The sequence below is a fragment of the Thamnophis sirtalis genome, unplaced genomic scaffold, assembly GCF_051295495.1.
Source record: "Thamnophis sirtalis isolate CommonGarterSnake01/CBP01778 unplaced genomic scaffold, rThaSir2_p1.2 scaffold_2, whole genome shotgun sequence".
In the NCBI taxonomy this organism is placed as follows: domain Eukaryota; kingdom Metazoa; phylum Chordata; class Lepidosauria; order Squamata; family Natricidae; genus Thamnophis; species Thamnophis sirtalis.
In genome coordinates, this window is record NW_028261382.1 from 22,480,287 (window position 1) to 22,503,878 (window position 23,592).

The 23,592-nt window shown below is 45.6% G+C and overlaps 2 protein-coding genes across 2 annotated transcripts in view; one reads left to right on the forward strand and one right to left on the reverse strand.

Moving 5' to 3' along the window:
* The first annotated feature begins 6,822 nt into the window (after window positions 1–6,822).
* On the forward strand, window positions 6,823–15,534 carry FEM1B (fem-1 homolog B). Its single transcript, XM_014072431.2, has 2 exons — window positions 6,823–7,490; window positions 12,671–15,534. Exons 1-2 carry the CDS (start codon window positions 7,051–7,053, stop codon window positions 14,304–14,306), a joined length of 2,076 nt encoding a protein of 691 aa, XP_013927906.2. The 5' UTR covers window positions 6,823–7,050; the 3' UTR covers window positions 14,307–15,534.
* Window positions 15,535–18,311: 2,777 nt separating this feature from the next.
* ITGA11 (integrin subunit alpha 11) overlaps window positions 18,312–23,592 on the reverse strand; it is a 79,207-nt gene continuing 73,926 nt past the window's right edge. The window contains exons 26-27 of the mRNA XM_087704395.1: window positions 21,296–21,409; window positions 18,312–19,697 (exon numbers count right to left, since the gene is read on the reverse strand). Of these exons, the coding sequence (XP_087560521.1) occupies window positions 19,626–19,697; window positions 21,296–21,409 (186 nt within the window). The 3' untranslated portion in view covers window positions 18,312–19,625. The remainder of the gene's footprint in view (window positions 19,698–21,295; window positions 21,410–23,592) is intronic.

The following is a 23,592-nucleotide window of genomic DNA, read 5'->3' on the forward strand; positions in this document are numbered from 1 at the left end:
TAGGGACGCCATTGCAACCAACCCAAACAATAGACACAACAAACGCCATTTAGTGGCCACTCTAGAACTGCAGTCCAGTACCTTAAGCCAGTGGTCCCCAACCTTTTTATCGCCGCGGACCAGTCAGCCTTTGATAATTTTACCGTGGCCCGCTGAGCACGCGCAGGGGTGGGGGGGCGTTGTTCGCGGTTTCGGTGGAATACGTCGATGACCAGCGCTAGTAGCGTAGCCTTGCGCAGGCGCAGTTCAGTATGATAGCGTAGCACAAACCGCCTACGCAAGGCTACGCTACTAGCGCTGTCTACGCTAGCCCTACGTAGCTGCGCAGGCGCTCTTAGGTTTTTTTCAGGAATCGGCCAGCGCTGAAGCGCTGAAAAGGAATGAGAAGGGCGGCGCTGGACACAGGGGGGCGGTGGGCCGCTGGTGACGTCAGAGTGCCACCAGCGGTCCAGTAACACCCCTTGTGCCAGTTAGCCCTAATTTGCATACAGAAAGAAACTATGGCCCCCGGCTGCTGCAGCGATCATGGCCCCCGGCCGCTGCAGCGATCATGGCCCCCGGCCGCTGCACGGCCCGGTGCCAGGTACTCCGCGGCCCGGCACCGGTCCGCGGACCGGGGGTTGGGGATCACTGCCTTAAGCCAACACTAGCAACGAACTCTAGTGGCTGGCAGGTGAACTGTGCCTGCATCTCCAAAGCTTCTCAACGCGCTCTAGTGGCTGGCAGGTGAACTGTGCCTGCATCTCCAAAGCTTCTCAACGCGCTCTAGTGGCTGGCAGGTGAACTGCGCCTGCATCTCCAAAGCTTTTCAACGCACTCTAGTGGCTGGCAGGTGAACTGTGCCTGCATCTCCAAAGCTTCTCAACGCACTCTAGTGGCTGGCAGGTGAACCTTTCTAACCATGGCAGGAGGGTCAAATGTCCTAGTATCAGAAAAGGCAGAAACACGTCAAATAGACTATGACCTAAGACAGCACATTACGCAGATTAAGCGGCCATACCTCTTGGAGGAATGGGACAGGGTTTATCGAAAGCGGGAAAGTAGCTGGAAGCAGTTGCAGCATCTCTGCGACAAACTCGAAGACGATTTACCCCCAAAACGCCTCCGTTCTTTATATAAAGATATGGACGAAATCTACCAACTATGGAGAATTTATGGAATTCGCCTCACTGGTATCCAATTACAATTAAATGATGATGAAGCATTCCAGAAGAAAATGTCACGCATTCAGATGTTAAGCAAAGAACGTAAAAGGCAGTTCCGACGCAGCAAAGACCTTATACAATCCAATCTGAAGAGGGAGACAGCCCCAGATGAGAAGTCTGAGTCTAAAGCATCTTGACAGTCATATGTAGCTCACTCTCATGCTTCTAGGAAAGCGTCCTCATCCCACCACAAGGACACATCAGAAACAAATGCCAGGTCTGAAGTGTCTCATCGTTCGCGAGCACCATCTCAGAGGTCACATGCAGCCCCCTCTCACGCTTCTAAGAGGACATCCTCATCTAGCCCAAAAGTTACACAGGGAGAAAAGACCGCATCATTCACATACGACATCTCAACAGTCACACGCAGTTTCCTCCGACGCCTCCAGAAAGGCCTCATCTTCCCGATCAAAGGCAGGTAGCAGCGTCTCACAGCAATCTTCCCGTCACAGCCAAAGGTCACGGATATCTACAGCTGGAGAAGCACTAATAGAAGCTGGGATGGCAGAGATAGAACTAGAGACAGCAAAGGAAGAGCAGCTGCTGAAGGAAAGGTTGGCAACCGTGGAAGCAGGAAGAGCAGCTGCAGAAGCCAAAGCTCAGGCAGAGAAAGCAGCAGCAGAAGCCAAAGCTCAGGCAGAGAAGGCAGCAGCAGAAACAGAGAGTGCCAAAGTTAAGGCTCAACTGGAATACCTTCAGCGCAGGCAGGAAGCGAAAGAAAGACAACTACGAGCCAAAGTTCTACAGATGAAGGCTAACTGTTCCTCCCTCGACTGCAGTCCTAGGAAGCTGGAAAAAGATAACCAGCACAAGCATGTGAAGGCCTACATGGATGACCCAAGTCCACCACAACAGGAACAAGGTGGAAAATCTCGATCTGGATCACGAGACACAATACTCGACAGTCTCATCAATGTCCAAAATGAAGAAACGCACGGAAGTGCACAGCTCCCACTGCCACCGTCACTAGAATGGGACAACCCACCAGATGATCTCAGTCAGATTGTGACACCAGAGGTAGCAAGCATCCCACCTCACCTGAAGCACATGAGTAACCACTCTCCTGTTCTAGATCCCAAAGCCGAAATCCTGCTTTTGCCAGGAACAGACACCTCCAACACTTTCACCCCTCAACAAGTGGTCAAAGGTCCAAAGGACTCCCCATCCGCCCTCGAGACAGAACTTGGAAGGGGCATCTTTGGGATGGTGTGTGTCGATCGGCCGCAGGTCCCAACCCAGACAAACGTCTTCACAACCTCATCGATTGAGCCAGTTTTAGGAGCAACAGTGTTCCAGACCAACAAAGAATTTCTGAGATTCATGGTCAAGGAATTCCTACAGGAGGCCACCAAGATTTGGATGGCTCCAATACCTCTTTGCATACAAAGGCAACTTGATGAAGAATACTGGCACTCACCATCCTTTAGAAAGTGCCAGCCACAAGAGCCAGAACAGATTCGAGCACCTTTTGATACCAGCGTGCAATCCCAAGGTCTCTCTCTGAATAAAGTGCCCTTCAAAAGTCCCAACCTCACCAACAGTCGACTCAGCATGCTCATTCAGCCCAGAAAGGAAGCTGACAACATCCAGCAGATGTTCAACTTATTCCGTGTCAGAGAAAACCATCAAAGTTATCTATGTTTCATGTGGTCCAGCAACGAACGGCACAACCAACAGAAGCAAGAACGGTCAGTATGGCAAGGATCCCTGAGTTGTCTCCAAGGCATTCCTGTCCAACGCAAGTACGTTCCCACCTTGCCTATCGCCACAATGAAGGCGGTAACAGCTGTAGTATACATCAAGATCTACGGTGGGGAGATCAACGTTCACATCGTCTACGGTGGGGAGAACAACGTCCACATCAGTCTCATCATGGGAAGGGTGAAACTAGCACCACAACTACCCGTCAACCAGTCCCAAGAATCGACTCGCTTCAAACAACTCTCCAGACGGAAGCCTCTCATGTTGGGCTTAGCAGTAATCATCTTCACCACCCTCGTGGTAGAGGGTGCAACCATCATCAACTCTCAAGCCTTGGTTCCAGAGTTTTTGGATCCTGAGATACCAACTGCCCTTACCCCAGCCACCTTACTGAGCCAGAAGACAGGTGACTGGCCAGAACCAGCAGGGAACTTCATTCCCAAATACATGTACTGGAACTTGTGGCCTAAGGGACTTGTGTCCACGGGAACTCATGGCCTATGGGACTTGTGCAACAAGCCCCACCCTGTCCACGGGAACTCATGGCCTATGGGACTTGTGCAACAAGCCCCACCCTGTAACAATGAACTAAAAGACTGAACTAGAAGTTTGAACCTCAAACTTTGCATGCTTTATGTTTATATGATTGTTTGCACTGTTTTGATGCTATGCCTTGTGTATCTCAGTTAGTTAGGCAGTCAGTTTGCATTTTTATGCCATGCCTTTGTTTATCTTTAGTTAAAGGCTAATTGATAGCGGAATTTATAATTCCAGGTGGGGAGTGTGCTGTCCCAACAGTATACAGCTAATTTAAAGATTAGAAGCTGTCTCCTTTAAACAACTATCTCAAGGGAAATGCAACTACCTTGTGGGAAATGTAGTCCCATAACATGTGACCATATCTGGGCTCCCTGATTGGGCAGTGGGTATTTTGCCCGGGAAATTGTTTATTACTTCACACTCACTGAATCCCTGTCAGCACTAGCAGAAGCAGCTTTGCACCAGCAGCATGGGTTAGAGGAATTAATGTCTTTTTACACTACGTGAAGGGACAGATCAGGGAAAGTCAGAAGAACCTCATTACTGAACTGTAAGTTTTGTTATTAAGGATTCCTGACAATAAACTTGATCTGAAAAATATTCCCAAGCGTGGAGTTAACTGGCTGCCCGAGCAGAACCTCATTGCCCGGAGCAGAACAGCCAGGTTGTTCAGCAAGTCATTGAAACACATAATGGGTACACCAGGCCTCAGTGTGTGGCTTTTGTTAACTATGAAAAGGTGTTCCTGCAAGCAATAATTAAGGCATTGCTCAACCAAGTACATATACTTACTACAATCAATATATGAAAAAACAATGCAACAATTTGCCTTAATGATCTTAAAGTGGAAATCAACATAGATCAAGGTGTATGATAAGGCGATACAACATCACCTATCCTTTTCTCAGCCTGCCTTGAAGAAGTATTTTGCAAACCAGATTGGGCAAAAGATGGAATAAAAATCAGTGGTGCCTATTTAAATCACTTAAGATGTGCAGATGATGATATTCTCTTCTCACAAGACCCAGAAGAGCTACAAAGACATATGCAAGAGCTGCACAAAGCAGGAGAACCATTTGGCTTAAAAAATAAACCTGAAAAAGATCCAGGTTATGTTTAATAAATTCATCAAAGAAAGAAAGAAGTTTTATATTTGGAGAACTAGATATAGTAGACTACTACATATACTGTGCCTTGGCCAAAGGATCTCAGTGGAAGAGGATACAATAAAGGAAATTGAACATCGTATTAAATGTCATTGACAGGCATTTGGTAAGCTAAGCATAATTTTCAAGAACAATTTCCGTCTATGAAGAAAAAGGTTTTCGATCATGTGTGCTACCTGTGTGGCACGAACCTCACAATCGATACAAAAGTTTAGAGTGGCACAAAGAGCCATGGAAAGATACACGCCCGGCATTACAAGACAAGCTAGAAAGACCTGCACATGGATTAGAGAACAAAAGTATATGATATCATCAATAGTATAGTCTTTATTGTCATGGTACAAAATAAATACAACAAAATTGGTTGAGAATAACAGAATAAAAGAATGGAAATGGAAACGGACTGGTCACATAGCAAGAACAACTTATGCCAGGTGGACCAAGGCAGTCACAGAATAGATCCCACTTGATTAAAAAGGTCCACGAAAGATGGATCTATGATCCCAAGTGGCAAAGGGAAGCTCAGGACCATATTGGTTGGAAACAGGCGGAAGAGGCCTTCACCATGCAGTGCACAGACAATGGCTAAAATGGTGATGATGAAGCCAGTATTTGTTTATAAGTAAGTACACTGAAAATTGCATAAATCAGAATATACAGCAACAATTTGCTAACTCCTGAACTGAAGCAATCCAATTTATGACCATATTTATGCAGTGAGAAACTCTAACCTCAAAGAACGGGGGTTGGAGGGGGGACCCTCTCACTTCTGCTTTTGTGGCATAACATCTCTGCCTGCCAGCCTGAGGAGCTTCTTTGATGCACATGCAATGCTCATGAAGTACCATGTTCAGATCATCTATACTGGGAGATTAAGAGTAAAGATCCTATCAAGGCCCATGAGGGTTGGGGGAAGAAGAACAAGTGGAAATAGAATTATCCACAGCAGAGACTCTTGATTCTTTTTGCCCTTGCCTCTTTGGTGCAGGCTGTGGAAAGAGTCTGGTGGTTGAATCAGGTCCGTACATAATGCATGAAATTGGCCTTGTGTTATTTCTACAGGTGGCAGCATCTCCAATTGCATGACTCTGAATTAACTATTAATTTTGTTACTGAAACCAATACAGAACAGGCCTTGGGTCCAATTAGCAAGATCACATTACTGAGGCAGTTGGTACTATAAATGGATAGTACGGCAGCACAAAGGCTGAGTCCCCTTAAGGCCTCTGGAGCAAGTCACAGGGAGCTCTAGGAGGAGGCACGGAAACGCTGCTGCTCACAATTTCTGCCAAAAGAGGCAACCCACACAACAGGTGACAATTGTTGAACAATTTCAGTGCAACATAGGAAATTCTACCGGGACCCCAGAATTCACTTTTCTTTAACTTTCAAGTTTTGTATCCTGTTTAGACTGAACTTTTATATTCTTGTCCTAGAAGTAAAACTACACATCCCCATATCATATGGTCAAACATATAGACGGAGTTTATTACAATCACAGATCAGGCAGAGGGTGGAAACACAATTTATCCAGTGAAACAAACAGGGCCGTGTATGCCACATATTCAGTTGCATTGGAGTCAGTTAATTTAACAGAGATTAAGTTAAAGCCAGAAGGGAAGGAAGTTCTCCCTTGCCAAGCCTGGACCAAGGAAAGGACCTCACCCTGACGTCGGGTCAGGAATTGCTGGTGGCCTGGAGGACGAGCTTTGTCATTCCCCATCAAGAGCCCGAAAAGAGATTTTGACGGCTGAGCTTGCACCGCGCGCCAGGTTTAAATCGACCAAACCCCATAGGTCCTATAGTAGTTTGCAATGGAAGAATAGCCGTTTCACACAAATCATGGCTTGGCGCGTGCAGGGAGCCCAGCGGGTCAGTGGCTCCATCGACGCCGCCCCCCTGTCGCTCTCTCGGCAGGAAACAGGCAGGACGGGAGACACCGGCACCGTAAAGCAGCCAGGACTGTTTGGGCTCCGGAACTCACTTCGTCTGAGCAGCGGTTTCCGGGACGGATTGGTTTTCTTGAGGACTGGATGGTTGCTTTCGATTCCGGGACTAGGCAAGAGCGCTAAGAACAACTGACGCCGATTGGACTCCCGGAAGGGCGCGTCCGACGTTCCGTAGCCCGTAGCCACCAACCCCGCCCCTCCGCAGCGACAGCGCCGCGACCCTTCCGGGCACCCGTAGCATGCCAGGAAGCGTTCCGTCCTCCTTCCGGGGCGCTCCGGGAAGGCCTCCGCGGCTCGGCACTTCGCAGCTCCTCCGGGTGCCGCCGCCTCCCGCCCTCCGCGGGGCTCCTGCAGGATCGCGGCCGAGGGCGAGGACGGGCGCCCCGGCGGTCCCGGCGGACGCTGCGCCCCGAGGGCCCCTTCCCGGGAGGAGCGCTGCCCGGGAGATGCGGACACGGCCGGCCATGGGGCCCGACTGACCGACCGCGCATGGTGGGCGACGGGAGCGGCGGGACGACGAGGAGCGCCGGCGCCCCCCCGGACCCCAAGGGGGTCGGCCCGCATGCCCGTGCCCGCTGCGGAGCCACGGAGGGGGGAGAGCGGGAGGAGCCCCGGCCGGCGCCGGCCCCTCCGGGGGAGGCCGGCGGGGCGCGCTGGCGGTCCCCGCAGGAGCAGGCGGCCATGGAGAGCCTGGCCGGCTACGTCTACAAGGCGGCCAGCGAGGGCCGGGTGCTGACCCTGGCCGCCCTGCTGCTCAACCGCTCCGAGGGCGACGTCCGCTACCTGCTGGGCCATGTCACGCACCAAGGCGGGCAGCGATCCACGCCGCTCATCATTGCCGCGCGCAACGGGCACGCCAAGGTGGTGCGCCTGCTGCTGGAGCACTACCGGGTGCAGACGCAGCAGACCGGCACCGTCCGCTTCGACGGGTAGGTGCGGGACAGGCACCCGGCTTAGGGTCCCGCTCCCGGGTGGGGGGCGAGGGGAGCGGGGTCCACTTCGTGGCAGCGGCCTTCAGGGGTGCCTACGTGTGTAAATGGTGAGGTGGGCATCTTCCTTCCATCTGGATGGCATCGGTGTCAAATAAACGATGGTCCCCAATCCCTACAAGTGGGAGAATGAGGTTGCTCCTTTGTTCCCTGGGACGAAGTGGTGTAATTCTGACCATGCTGGACTATAATAAGGAAGGGGAGCAGTCTGACACTGGACTCATCCCCATAAGTTTTGAGATACAGTGCATGCAACAGGAGGTGATGTGTGCAGGATTTGCCATCCTCTCACTGCCTCCTTTCTCTTCCCTAGGCATTTTTATCATTTCATTCCCTCTGAACAGAAGTCTTCAAACCTGGCAACTTTAAGACTTGTGGATTTCAGCTGCAAGAGGCCAGGGCATATATGGTCATCATAGGAAACTTCACCTGGAGATCTCATCCACTTCTCCCTGGTCTTGTTCATTGGGTCGTTTTCCAGAAAGGAGAAAAGGGGCCAAAAGATGGGCTCTTCTAGATTTGATCCTGGCCAATAAGGAAGAACTGGTTGAAGAAGCAAAAACAAGAGAGTTGGGATAAAATATATCATGGTAGCGTTTAAAACGGAGGTCTTCAAACTTGACAACTTTAAGACTTGTGGACTTCAACTCCCAGAATTCCCCAGCCAGCATAATTTACTCTCTTGTAATCCCTTCCTCTGCAGTCTCTCCAATTAGATCAAACTTTGCAACTTTAATGCTGGCTGGAGAATTCTGGGAGTTGAAGTCCACAAGTCTTAAAGTTGCCAAGTTTGAGGGGCCCTGGTTTAAAATATGTCAAAAAACTAAATTGGAGTATGTAGATTTCTCGGAGACAGTTTCCAAAAGATGAGGAAAGTAATAGTGGGATGTCATGGACAGAAATCCATAAAGGAAGAATGGGGAGGGAGGGGAACTTCTCAAAAATAAGTACAATTATACACTGTTCAATGGGAAGAAAAGGGGAGGTCAACTTGGGTAACCAATATTAGTGCACATGATGGTTTTGACTAAGCTATAAAGCAGTGATGGCGAACCTATGGCATGCGTGCCACAGGTGGCACGCGGAACCATTTGTCAGGGCACGCAAGGTGCTGCCCTTTCAGCTGGCCGGCGCACATGCACGCGCTGGCCAGCTGAGTTTACCCTTTTTAAAGCCATTTTTCACCTTCCCCAGGCTCCAGAGGCTTTATCGGAGCCTGGGGAGGGCGAAAAGAGCCTCCCCTGCCTCGCCCCTGGAGGCCCTCCGGAGGCTTCATGAGCTTCCCTGAACCCTCCGGAGCGCAAAAAACCACCCCCATGGGCAAACCGGAAGTTCGGGAACGGACTTCCGGTTTGCTTGCAGGGTCGTTTTGACTTCTCCAGAGGCTTCAGGGAAGCCTCCTGAAGGTCCCTGAAGCCTCTGGAGGGCTTCTGGGAGTGGCGGGGGAGACTGTTTTCACCCTCCCCAGGCTCCTATAAAGCCTCTGGACCCTGGGGAGGGCGAAAAAAGCATGCAGAAAAATGGAGGGGAGTGCCTGTAATGTGCGTATGCGCAGTGGGGGTGTGTGTCATGCATTGCATTATGGGTGTGGCATGCCCGCACACGACCCCCCCCCGTGCTCCCCCCACTTTTGGCACGTCAGCCAAAAAAGGCTCGCCATCGCTGCTATAAAGCAATAGGGGCATGTTATATGAAATAAAATATGGGTGAAATCACTAGAGAAATATACTGAGTAGTTAATATCTGCATAAAAGAAGTCAGCAACATTAAATCACAGCAGGAACTTATGAACTTAAAGCTAAAACCAAAGCTAAAAGCCGAGTGGGCTGGAGAATCCTGAGAGTTGAAGTCCACAAGTGTTGCCAAGTTTGGGGACCTCTGAACCGCCTCTTATTGTTAGGGCCATGAATGATTTTTCTCTCCTGCAAGGCAGGAGTTTATTGGGAAATTGGGAAGCTACAAGGGAAGGGAAGAAGGCTGTGAGAAATTAAGCATCTATTCAAGCATACCTTACTTAGGCTAATGCACTAAGTCCAGATCACAGGACTGTTCACGGTCATAATCAAGTCTGTGTCTTGCATTATATGAGGACAATAATTAGATTCAGGGATCTTAATGTTTTGTAGAAAAAGAGCTCCGCCCATTAAGAAGCACCGGCATTTCCCCCATTATTGCCATGACTGCCTGCGAAAAGAAAAGACAGGAAGCCTTTGAACATTAGCCGCTCTATATTTCGGTGGAACATTGTGGGCAGCTCTGGGGGAAGCCTTGAAGGTCTTTCAGTGTAGGGAGCTTTCTTTATGTATTTCCGGAGGGGAAGCATTGGGAGTACTGGAAAAAGGGCTTAAAGATCTGATCGGGAAGAATTTGGGTGCATTTCAGTTTTCTTCCTCTGTTCATTCCAGTCAGACTGGCATTTTACTGGTGTAGAAGATCTTGTTTCTGTGAAGCTAATATTCTTTATTTCACTTAAAGATATCATACCAAAGGACAAATATGAACTGCTTAATCATGCAATACTGAGCATTTCATACCTACTGTGTTTCCCTGAAAATAAGACCTGGTCTTATTTCCTTTTGGGCCCCAAAATAAGCACCAGGTCTTCCGGAGACCCCCTTACCTTAGGACCACCGCAGCCGGGGGCCCCATGCCCCGACACCTGTTGCGCCACTGCCTGTCTTCTGCAGCCATTTGTGGCCATACACCACAGGGCTCATTGCGCTGGTGCGGCTGTTTGCGGTGGGAGGCTTTGTGGTGTGTTGTGCTGTTGTGTGTGAGCGGTGGCACCGTCGCACTGGGCCTCACGGCATCCTGTCACAAGTGGTGGCATACTTACCTTTGGACCACTACATCCAGCCTCCCATGCACCGACACCTGTTGCGCCGCTGCCTGACTTCTGCAGCTGCTCATGGCCGGACTCCATGTGGCTCATTGCGCTGGTGCTGCCGCTGGTGACAGGAGGCATTGTAGTGTGTTGTGCTGTTGCGTGTGTGAGCAGTGTCAACGGTGCACTGCTCATGGCATCCTGCCACAAGCAGTGGAACTGGCGCGATGCGCCACGTGGCATCTGGCCGTGAGCGACTGTAAGCAGCCACAGAAGAAGTTGGGCAGCGGTGCAACAGGTGTCAGGTTGTGGGAGCTCTGGCTGCAGTGGTCGTAAAGTAAGCAGGTACAGGGCCTGTGGGGCAGCTCCACCCCCCCACCCCCGCCTTAGCTTCATTTGTACGCATGCACCCCACCCCACCTTGTACAGCCAAGTGGTGGTGCTGGGCAGGGCAGAACTAGGGCTTATTTTGGGGGTGGTGCTTGTATTAGGCTCAGGTGTGAAAAAATGGCCCAGGGCTTGTTTTCGGGAGAGGTCCAGTATCTGCTGTTTCATTGGCCACCTTTCTCCCTCTCTTTTGGGCCAAATCTGCTTGATAATTTCTTTCTGTGACATCGCTGAAGAGTGAGGTTGCTGAGAGCTGTGGGAGATACCACCAAGGAGGGGAGCTTAGAGAGGCCTAAGTACAGCCAGACATCCCACTTGCTCTCTGCTCCTGGTGAAATGGATTAGGTAAGATAGGAAAAGTTATGTTGAAACATCTAATTAGATAAAATGAAAGTGATTTAATGTTAAAATCTTTGAGTACAAAAGCTATTTTTTTCTGTTTTGAGAAGGGAGAATTGAACAGCAGAAATTGTCTAATTGGAGGCGAGAAGACCAATAGCTTCCTCTGAAAACTCCTAATTTGAAGCGCTATCAAAGTTGAACTTTAAGTGCTGGAACTGGGAACTAGATAGGTAGAGCCTGTAGCTAAACTTCACTTGCTTTGCTTCCATCCCATTAGGCTTGTTAAAGGAGCTCTTTTAAATTATCCTTAGTTCACAGGGGTGTCCTTGAAAAAGACACTGCAGGCGGTCGCTTCTGGTATCCAGAAGAAACTCTTTAAGAATCTACGGAGCGTTTCAGAAGGGGCTTCCCCTGAAGCATCTGTTACACATCCACGACACGTTAGAAGAGGAAACACCAAAGACCTCCGTTTTTTCTTTTCTTTAAGCAGCTTTGGACCCAAGTGTTTCACTGCACCAGGAGGTTGCCTATTGTTTTTAAACTCCCTTCTAGTAACTTCCCTCCACTCACCAACTATCCTGGAAAGGGTGGGACGGAAAGGGTGGGACAGCAGCGTGAGGTGAGACCTCCTGTGAAAGGGTGACATGGAGACATAGTTACCTCTTCTAAGAAGATAAAGCATGCCAGATTCCAGATACATTTGGTTATTTAATTAAACATTAATAAAAAACAAACTCTGCCAGAAACAAACACACACACACAAAGCTGAGTAGCTTCATTTAAATTCTGCTAGTTCTACTACTTCGGGTGTTTTTTTTTTTTGGGGGGGGGTTGCATAATAAACTTATGTTCAGTTGGTTAACATACTTTGGATTTACTAGTTCCTTTTGTTTCACAACATGAAAAGCTGTGCCATTGCATCCCTTCAATAAATGAACTTGTCTCTGGTTTATATCATGGAGTTTTCCTGAGATTATAAATTGCTACCACCCTTTTAAGCAAAATGAGATGAGTAGAAGTCTTCCCCTCCCCCCCCTTGAACTTTTCACGCATGCATTTACTTAAACTTTGGTGACCTTTCTCAGAATTTTGGGGCTTTTCCATCATGCATATCTTATACGAGAACATACTTAAGGACCATAGCTCATCTATTAGAATGTGATCATGTTTTTGATCAGTTATTAGGTATAGTGCTCTTCAGTATCTCTGTTGTATGCCATGGTTGTATCTTGTAAACTGTCTGTTAATGTCGCTGGCAAACAGTTCCTACCAGCTGGCTTATTATGGATTGGCTGTTTCACTGTTGTGTGAAATTGCACTTGAAAAACTGGCCTTGTATTCTCCAATGTACAGAACTTACTGTATATAGCTGCCCTGTTGTTGTGCCTATACAAAAGCACAATCCTTAAGGCTACCCTTGGTCTTTCATTTAATACCTGTCCTTTGCACTCTCCCTCTTTCTCTCTGACCAGAGAAACTCCATCACTTATTTCTCATGGACTTGTTTTAAAGCCTGTGCTAAAAGTACAGCTGTTGTACACAATTTCTCTCTCTTCTTTTTCCATAGTTATGTCATTGATGGAGCCACGGCACTGTGGTGTGCAGCTGGGGCTGGCCACTTCGAAGTTGTCAAGCTTCTCGTAAGCCATGGAGCAAATGTTAACCACACTACCGTGACCAATTCCACCCCTCTGCGGGCTGCCTGCTTTGACGGCAGGCTGGACATCGTCAAATACCTTGTGGAGAACAATGCCAACATCAGCATCGCTAACAAGTATGACAACACTTGCCTTATGATCGCTGCTTACAAGGGCCATGTCGACGTGGTGCGCTTCCTTCTAGAGCAGCATGCTGATCCCAATGCCAAAGCACACTGTGGCGCTACAGCATTGCACTTTGCAGCTGAGGCGGGTCACTTGGAGATTGTCCGGGAGCTGGTCAAGTGGAAATCTGCCATGATGGTGAATGGTCATGGAATGACGCCACTGAAGGTAGCTGCGGAGAGCTGTAAAGCTGATGTTGTGGAGCTGTTGTTGGCACATGCCGACTGTGACCGCAAGAGCAGGATCGAAGCTTTGGAACTCCTGGGCGCCTCCTTTGCAAACGACCGGGAAAATTACGACATCATGAAGACCTATCATTATTTATATTTAGCCATGCTCGAGCGGTACAGAGATAGCGAGAACCTTATAGAGAAGGACATCCTGCCCCAGATAGAAGCCTATGGCAACCGGACGGAATGCCGAACTCCTCAGGAGCTAGAATGCATTCGCCAGGACCGAGATGCTTTGCACATGGAGGGTCTCATTGTCCGTGAGCGGATCCTAGGCTCTGATAACATTGATGTGTCGCATCCAATTATTTACCGTGGTGCTGTTTATGCTGATAACATGCAGTTTGAACAGTGCATTAAGCTCTGGCTCCATGCTTTGCATTTGCGACAGAGAGGCAGTAGGAATACCCACAAGGACCTTCTCCGATTCGCTCAAGTTTTCTCTCAGATGATACACTTGAATGAGCCTGTGAAAGCCAAGGACATTGAGAGCGTCTTGAGATGTAGCGTCCTGGAGATAGAGCAAGGCATGGCCAGGGTCAAAAGCTCTCCAGAAGCCGAGCTTCACACAGCCATGGACAACTATGAATGCAATATCTTTACCTTCTTGTACTTGGTGTGCATCTCAACCAAAACCCAGTGTAGGGACGAGGAACAATCACGAATTAATAAACAGATTTATAACTTAATCCACCTGGATCCCAGGACACGAGATGGGTCTAGTTTGTTGCACCACGCTGTCAACTCCGGTACGCCAGTTGATGACTTCCACACCAACGATGTCTGCAGCTTCCCTAACGCCCTGGTCACCAAGCTCCTTCTGGACTGTGGCGCTGACGTCAACGCGGTGGACCAGGAGGGCAACACTCCGCTGCACGTCATAGTCCAGTACAACAGGCCCATTAGTGACTTTTTGACCTTGCATTCGATCATCATCAGCTTGGTTGAGGCCGGTGCTCATACTGATATGACAAACAAACAGAAAAAAACTCCCCTCGACAAAAGTACGACGGGAGTGTCTGAAATCCTCCTGAAGACTCAAATGAAACTGAGCCTGAAGTGCCTGGCTGCTCGAGCTGTGCGGGTTCATCACATCAGTTATCACAATCAGATCCCCAAAGCATTGGAAGAATTTGTAGAATTCCACTAGGCCGCATCTAGATGGTGATCTCTCACTTTCCCTCCATGAAGGGTCAAATAAAATGTCAGGCAGAGAATTTGCATCTTCTTTCCTTTCCCATTTTTTTTCCAGTCAGCTCTTGAGTGTTTTGCTTTGGTTTCCAAATGTGTCACCTGGTGGCAGGAGAAATGGGGTCTTTTCCCCTTTGAGGAGAACAAAGCAAACTCTAAATTATAATAAGGGTAAAATATTTTGATACAGTACTCTGATGCACACGGGTTTCACCATTGACAGCCGAGAATGCTTTAAGCAGCTACCTGCCAAGTCTTTTGCATTTGATAGATCGAGCCAGTTACGTACCTATGCAGCAGTCTGGGGAGTCATCCAGTGCGGGTGGGAGGGGGGGGGGCAGATGGAGGTGATAATTATTGCTGGGATTTTATTGACACATATAACACAATCCAGGGAAATGTATTCTTCACCAGCCTGTTTTTTTTAACGTTTTTTCATTCCCACCGATATCGACAACTTTTGTTTCCAATTTCTGCTTGCAGTGAAATGAAAATAACCAATTATTTCTCATGAGGCAGAACTTCAGAAAAGAGCTTCTTGATAGTATATTTTTCATTGATTGTTAGAAAAAAATATTGACAGAACTCTTCCAACTCAGTTCTTTATGCAGAAGTATTTTTTCAGTTGAGCAAAAAATGCTGTGGGTATTTATATGTGAATGGGTAAGTGTGGTGGTTTTGGATAGCCCCTCACCTAGAATTTTATCTGAAATGCGTTTTCCTACTATCTTCCAACTAGCTGGCAAGCAAGGATTTTTTCAAAAGATGAGCTCATATTTTTTTAGAAATAATATTTGAAAATTGTAGCAGGAAGGATCAGGGAAGAATAATTGATGTTGTCTTGCCCTGAAAGTAATGTGTTTTCAGTCTATTGATCATGGCTCCATTTAGGATTTCCCCTTCCCCCACAAAATGCCCCTCTCCCAAGGCCATCTTGTTCATTCTTTGTAGTAACTTGTGTGAAAAAATACTTGATCTGGGAAAGCATCTTTTTAGCAGAAACGTCAGCGGTCTAGAGCTAGAGTTTTGACAGGTCTTTGGAAGCACTTGCCATTATTTTAAATGTCACTTTGTCAAAATGTGGAAGAATGGTCTGTCATTTTTAAAAAATGAGTCAGTTCTATTCGGGAAAGACATTCTGGGCACAGGTATGTGTTTGTACTACAAATAAAATCTTGAATGTGAAACCAGGTCTTAATTCTAATTTCTCACATTGCAAATATGATCTGTTACTGCTGCCTCTTTGACATCAGTAAGGGCATAATGTTTTTTCAGGGGGAAGTGGATTCTGCCCATTGCATATAAACTTTCCATTTTCAAATAGATGCAAAATATTGTAAAATACATGCATTGCCTCTATTTCTGATTGTGGTGCCTGCCTTCTTCTCTGTTAATCCACTGATTTGTCAGTTGCAACAATTGCTTTGTAAGTCCTAGAATGCTTAAGAATGGCAAGTGTGTGTTAATCCAAGGGAGGGAAGTATGATTTTGAAGAACACCCAGTAGATGCCTGCATGGAGCAAGACCTCCTCCAAGTCTAGAATTCAATGATAAACTATAATACCTTTGCTTTCGGTTGTGTTATTTTTTTTAATGAAAGCAATGATTGTTATTTATAAATTACAGTATTTCTTTTAAACATGCCATTGTAGTTTTCCAAATGATGCTTGAAACAAATAATCACATCAAATGATGTGAAACAACTTTTTTGTTGGCTTGTCCTCATGCTACAATTTGTTAGTTGTGTATTATGGAGCTGGTTCAGCAACTTAGAAACTTCAGTTCTTCAAAGCCATAACAATGCAAACTCTGAAAACTCAATGTGTGGTTCTACTTTTAAGTGTGTCTTGGAAAACCTGGCCATGGAGTTTATTTTGAACAATGAAAACCGGGTTAAAATTTTATAAATATATACATGGTTATTTTTGTTTTTAGTCTAATTTAATTAACTGTGTAATTATTGTGTTTCTTTTAAGCACAAGTAAAAGGCTTCGAATGAACATTGTATCAAGGGTTGTCCCAAGAAATTTCATTGAACAGATTAGATTTGGAAAATAGCGATATAAGCAATGAACTTTGTGTGAGCTGATAGGCTACAATTGAGATGGCTGATATCCTTTGGCCTCCAGTCCCACTGGAAAAGTACATGGCTCACATTCTACTATAGGTTACTATTTGTTTCAAGAACATTTTATATGTCTTCCTAAAACAGAACATGTAAGGGCCATATTGTTGCCATTGGAGGAAAGTGTCTTCCTGTTGTTGATTCCCAGTGTCTAATACAAAGAGTTGTTCTGCTTCTTTTCATCTGAAGAGTATATTGCAATCTAATCTATTACATATCTAATCCACTTTAGAATAGAATGGAAAGGAATTCAAAGAATAGAATAGAATAGAATGAATCAGGATAGAATAGAGCAGAGCAAGCAGGAAGGGACCTGGTAGGTCATCTAGTCCAATCCCCCACCCAAGGAGACCCTGCACCATTTCTGACAGATGACAGTCCAGTCTCTTCTTAAAACCCTCCAGTGATGAATCTCCCACAACTTCCAAAGGTAACTTCTGTTCCATGGGTTGATTGTTTTCACTGTCAGAAAGTCTCTCCTTATTTCCAGGTTGAATCTCTCCTTGAATCAGGTTCCATCCATTATTCCTTGTCTGGCCTTCAGGTGCCTTGGAATACAGCTTGACCCCCTCTTCTCTGTGGCAGCCCCTCAAATATTAGAAGACTGCTATCATGTCTCCCCTGGTCCTTCTCTTCCCTGGACTAGCCATGCCCAGTTCCTGCAACTGTTCATCGTATGTTTTAGCCTCCAGTCCCCTCATCATCTTGGCTGCTCTTCTCTGCACTCTTTCTAGAGTCTCAACCTAGGTGTGGCCCTACTAAGGTTTTATAGAGTTGTTTAAGTACTCCACTTGATCTTGATTGAATCCCTCTGTTAATGCAATTTAGGACTGCATTGGCTTTTTTGGCTGCTGCGGCACACTGTTGGCTCATACTTACTGTAAATGATTGTTCCTTAAGATGCCAAGATCCAAGATCATCATTACTGCTATTAAGCCTGGCTTCACCCAGTCTATATGTATCCTTTTGGTTTTTCTTGCCTAAGTGTAAAATCTTAACTTTTCTCTACATTGAATTTCATTTTGTTAGATAGGGCCCAGGGTTCAATTCTCTCAAGATCCATCCTAAGGTAAGGACTGGAATTTTGGTATAAAATGAGGTATTAGCCACCTCAGGCTTTTAAGGCAGTTGCTTATTCAGGCTTAAAATATTCCAACAATCAAAGGAGCAAAAACATACCGGGCTGAAGAATGAGAAACAGCATGGCAGACATAAACAGTATTCAGATATATAATCCAGAATGTAGGCAGAATATCTATCCAAATGGAATTTATTTGAAATATTTCTAAGTTGTCTTGAAAAAGAAAAACTATCACCTCCTTCGCAAAGCAAATTAAAAAAATAAAATCACAACAGTTGATCTTAAGAGTCCATTTTGCTTCTTCTAAAGAGACTTCTTGCCTGCCTCTACACCATCTGTGAAAGCAACAGTTTCACTTTATCACTAAAATGTCCTGGTATGTGTGAATAGATTTTTGAGAGGGTCAGTCAAAGGTCCACTTGGGTTTTTTAGGCCTCAAGCCCAAAAGTGGACAGAAAACTAATGTTTGAATTAAATGTGATATTCATTGCAATTAATAGGACAATTTCCCATCACATAATAGCCCCCTCTTTTCTTTCACATTAAGGACGATGTCTGGTGGCAATTCTAGCCAAGGTACCAAGAAACCTGTGGCTTTTGAGCGCTTCAGGTTGCTCAGCTACAGCCTCTCACAACTGTTAACTTCTTGAGTAACCAGATTCTTCCACTGAATGTCAGAGCTGAGTGTGTAATATTCAGCCAATGGGAAAGTTATATTTGTACTGCATTAAAACTGGCTGTAGACAAAGGAGAATATCTGAACGTATTTTAAAACTGTTTAATCTTTTGCCCTATTCTTTAAAAAAAACCTAGTGGTACAATTGTTACTGAATTCAGCTGAACCAATATCTCATTTTCACTTATCAATATTAACACTGCCATAAATAAGTATATGCAAAAGAAGAAAAATAGTCAATTAAACCCTTTCCAATATACAGAAGTATATACATATACTACAATTTTCCTTACTCGTTGATTTTGGAAATTGAACAACTTGGGGAATATTCTTCAAACTGGTTTTCTTAAAGTCACCTTAAAAATAAGAAAGTTAAACATTTTCTAAATAAGTATATACAGCTGAGGATTGAAGATTTGCATTAAGGTGCTTGTAATGGGGGTATTTGTTCAGTGCATATAAAAAGACAATTTCCACACAAGAACTTAAAAGAAAAGCTGGTAGGTTGTTTAGTGGGTTCTCTTTATGAGCACTTCTGCACTCCTTGCTTTGAGAATGAAAAAATCCTGTATGCAGAAGCCACCTCATTGGATCATCGGTCTGGGCCTTCAGAACCACCGAGTGCCTGGCTTTATTGGTACACTTGCAAATATAATCTGGCTGGTAACATGATTACTGATCGACTCTGTCCATTTTCTTTGCTCTTCAGATACCTGACAGTAAAATTCTGCTACTTGTGCCCGTCTTCAAATGAATTTCCGCTTAGTTCTAGTGATCCCAATTTGCGCACAGCAGGTGTGCAGATCTGATTTGAAAGCAACTTTTGTCTGGCAAGATTTGTGAGTCCTGAAGTAATCTGGAATAAAACACCATTTTATGCTAGCAAGGTGATTTGTTTTCAAGGAAATGCACTGTAGATGCTTCTGTCTGGTTTGTTTGCCCTTGGCAGCTTGAACGAAGGAATGTGAAAGCTCAAGTATCTGTGTGAATCTTCTAGACTTTCCACTTCTTTTTATTCTAGGAACAAAGTTTCCTCAATGAAAATGCAGACTGAGAAGTGTATCCTCCCAAAGAATCTTGCATGTGCCGTAGACATGTAAAGGATGAGAGGCTCTTCCTAAGAGTCTTCTGGCAAGTAGGTCATGTTAAAGAGAAGGCTGCTCCTTGGGGATCTGCTCTCTCCCTGTCCTTATTGCATAGTTCCAGTGTCTTAGGCAGAAGGAAACAAAACCAGTTTAAATCCTTGCTGGTGGAGGCTTCTTTGCAGGATAGTACGTAGCAGCTGGGTTGCTTTCAGCTAACAGGGAAACTGATCAAGGCAAATGGAGGCTGGCGAGGCAGCAAAGTAAACTTGGTTGTGAGAAAAAAAGCCAAGATGCTCAAGACCATGGAAACCTTAGTCCAAATCTTTGGCGGTCTGATCCTGGCTTGCATCTCTCTTGCGGGTGGCGCTTTGGAAAAAGCCAAGCTAAAGAGATACAAGACAAAGCAGAAAATCTTCTGTAACTTTCATGCCTTGACTGAATTTGCCAACTCTAGAACTTTGAATTGTTTAACAAACAAATCACTGAAACTGCATGCCATAAATTTTAACTCTAATTCACCTAATTAAGACATATAGGCTACATTAACTTTTCGCTTTTGCTTAAAGAATGGTATGAAAAAATTCAAACATTTTAAAATTAAACAATGAAGAAATAAGGGGAAAAAAGTCAAAAAGCCACCTGATTTTCTACCTGTTATACAGCATATAAAACCTCAATTGAGGAAAAGAAGCAACCACAATGCATTATAGGATGACTATAAGCAACAACTGTTTTTCCTTTTTGTGCTGTTTAAATGAGGGAAAAATTAGTTTACAAGGATATTCATACAGTATTGGAGGTCAAAAAATTCGGACTTTTTGAGAGATCTCCCAGAATCATTGGGTTGAGAGGAAGGTCTTGGAAATCTTCATCCAAGCGTTCGCTGAGGACAGGAAATTTGAGACCTTCCCAAGCAAATGGCTACTCAACCTTTATGGGAAAGCTCCAGCATGCACCACCCAAATTTCCAGGAGGCAACCTGGAAGAGTTCTCACTCTGAGTCTCCCTCCCTCCCCCCCTCCTCTCTCTCTCTCTCTCTCTCTGTCTGATCCCTCAGCAACCTGACAGTACTTCGTCAGGCCAGTTCAGCGTAGACTGCACTATCCATCTTATGATCTCAGTGCCCTGTTGATGCAATCCAACACTGCAATATAGGTAGTCCTCGACTTATGACCACACTTGAGACCTAAATTTCTGCTGCTGAGAATTTGTTAAGTGAGTTTCGCCCCATTTTATGGCATTTCTTGCCACAGTTGTTAAGTGAGTCCCTGCAACTGTTAAGTTAACGCCGTTGTTAAATGAATCTGGATTTCCCACTGACTTTACTTGTCAGAAGGTGGCAAAAAGTGATCACGTGACCTCAGGACACTGTGGCCGTCATAACTATGAATCAGTTGGCAAGCATTTGAAATTTGATCACATGACCTTTGGGATGCCACAATGCTTGTGTGAAAAATGGGCATAAGTCACTTTTTTCAGTGCTGTTGTAAATTCGAACAGTCACTAAAGGAACGGTTGTAAGTCAAGGATTACCGTACTTTTCTGGTTATTCCTACCTAAGAAAACAACCAGCTAGTTTGTTGCTATAATGAAAAAAATGTGAGTGTGTGAATTAACTGGTAATGTAGATTAATACACAAAAATGGAAGCCTAATTCTGTGTTGTCATTAAAAGGGTTTTTGGGAAAAAATCTATTTATAGAAATGTTAAACCACTATTTTACTGTATTCCCGAGGGTATCAAGTATAACTCAATACATGCGATGCCAAGATAAGGGCGTTTGGGCGAGGGGAATTCAGCATTACAACATGCATTATGGCTTTTTGGCTCCTTTGTTCACTCTGGTTGCGTGGAAAAGTTTAGCCCCAATTAACTGCTGCCTCTGAAATGGGCAGCCTGCTTAAAGTTGTAGAAGTATTCCTGGCGATGAGCTCATCCTGATACATCCGCGCCTGCCCTGGAGGGTTGCTGTTAGGCTTACCTTCCAGAGTGCCAGCACGAGGAGTGCCAGCAGCAGGAAACCACCTAACGTGCTCCCGATTATGATCCAGATGGGGATGTGGGGCTCTTCAACTTTGGAGATCTCAAATGCAATCTACAAGGGGGAAAAGAACAGGGAGACGTAACAGGGAACTCTTGGAAGGTCCAGGGAGTCAGATATGATTTGCAGAGAGTTCTAGAAGAGGAGTCCTCGGCCGGCAAGATGGCTGCTGAGCCACGACTGCTCAGAAGAGGGCGCTCCTGCTCCATCTGAGGTGGTTTAAGGAGGCTTGTAAGCAAGAGAGAAGTACTTTAGTTCTGCAATGGAAATAGGTAAGTAGACAAAGCCACAACAATAATTGTTCCAGCTATTTTGGTCTGCAAAAGCTCTCTGGAAAAATTAGGGTTTATCAGCTGCTTGGAAAGTCATGAGTGGCGGAATAACTTTTGTGTTGGGGGCAAGTGCTTTAGTGCCTATTTCTTCAGGGCTTCTTCTCACTGATGGGGGGAACTTCAGCAGACACTCTATTCTCCCAGTTTTGGAAAGCAAAATATGCTGGAATAAGTGGCCTCTAGGATACCTAAGCCCCAGGGAAACAAGCTGGAGGGAAAGACTAAGTCCGTAGTCACCCAAACTGGAATCCCCATGGGTTTGTTTTCCCTGCTGAAACCACTGACCCAGACTTGCCCATTCAGGAAGGGACAAAACAACCACAAATGATGTCTCCCACTTCCAACCCTCAAGAAGGACCCTGGTTGACAATACCAAAGGCCACTGAAAGAGACAGCAGCACAAGGACAGCTGTGTGCCCGCCTTCCCTCCGTGTCCCGCCATCAGTGAGAGTGAGAATTGCAGATTGCGCCCTTGTTTAGGCATAAATCCTAAGTCCCAAGGATCCAGACAATCCAGCCTCTGTAATTGTGTGTTAGAACTTCAGGAGAATGTGGAAAGTTACAGAAACAGTATTTCGGTCTTGGGGTAGTAGATAGCAGAAATCGTTAAAGAAATTCAGACAACCTTGAATAGGTTAGGTATAAATTGAAGCAGTGGGTGGGTGGGGGGCTGACAGACTTTCAAGATTTTAGTCCAAAAATTAAGGAACTTGTTAAACTATTTTTCGAGACTACTAATAACTCCCGTTTCCTGACTTTATCTCAGAGGATTGACAAGTTGCTGCTCACTGTTTTCTTAATGTTCTTTCAAAAAGAAAAGTTGAATGTAAATTGGTAACTGCTGGATTGTCTTTTAAGATTGCTGGAACATCTCCCTTCCTCAAGAATACATTGCTCAAATTCAGTCATTGTTCCCTTCTTGATTCCTTAGCCAGAAGGAATAGGAATCAAGTTCCCAAGTGAGGGAACTTATGCCCAAAAGAAATTGGCTTCCTCAAAATCCTAAAGCTCAGTTAAGGTTGCTAGATGTGTCCTGTGTCACCTCATAATCCTGCTGACCCAGCTTTTGAAAAAAATATGAGTGATTTAATCTATGAGATTACTGGCCAGATGTTTGCACATTGCTGTTACTGGCTGTTCCAACCTACCATTACTTAAATGGGTCTGGGTTGTTATGAACAATGAAGCTGGCTGATGGTTTCCTGCAGATGTCATAAGGGTGGAATTAACGCCCTGATCACTAGAGAGTAAACTTGATTCAACCTCAGATTGATTCATATGCCTCAGATTCAATCTCATTTTCCACCAACATCAGTCTAGGAATCTCTTCGTTTGCTTCATTTTCAATTCCTCAGAAAAGCAAAGAGTTGCCAGAGATCAATGGAAGGCTAAATATTACTCAGGCAATCCTATCAAACATCCAAGTCACTTCCATTGATCTGAGATTGATCAACATTCCTGATTGTTTGTAAATTCCTGAAATGCTAACCAGAAACCCTCCAGTTCAATTTGGTATCTGCAGGTACCATGTTAATGAGCCACCAGCCTTCCTGAATGCTTTGATAGTCCTGGTTAAATCCATCATCATGAATAAGTGACTCGTCCATAGAAAGCTCGCCCACAAAACAATATAGCAATAACAATAGCACATAGATTTATATACCACTTTACAGTGCTTTACAGCCCTCTCTAAGCGGTTTAGAGAGTCAGCCTATTTCCCCCAACAATCTGGGTCCTCATTTTACCAACTTTGGAAGGATGGAAGGCTGAATCAGTCTGAAGCCTGGTGAGATTTGAACTGCCAAATTGCAGGCAGCCGGCAGGCAGCAGAAGTAGCCTGTACTACTGCACTCTAACCACTGCGCCACCAAGGCTCATATCTCTTCTGCTTTAAGGAAAGGTGTT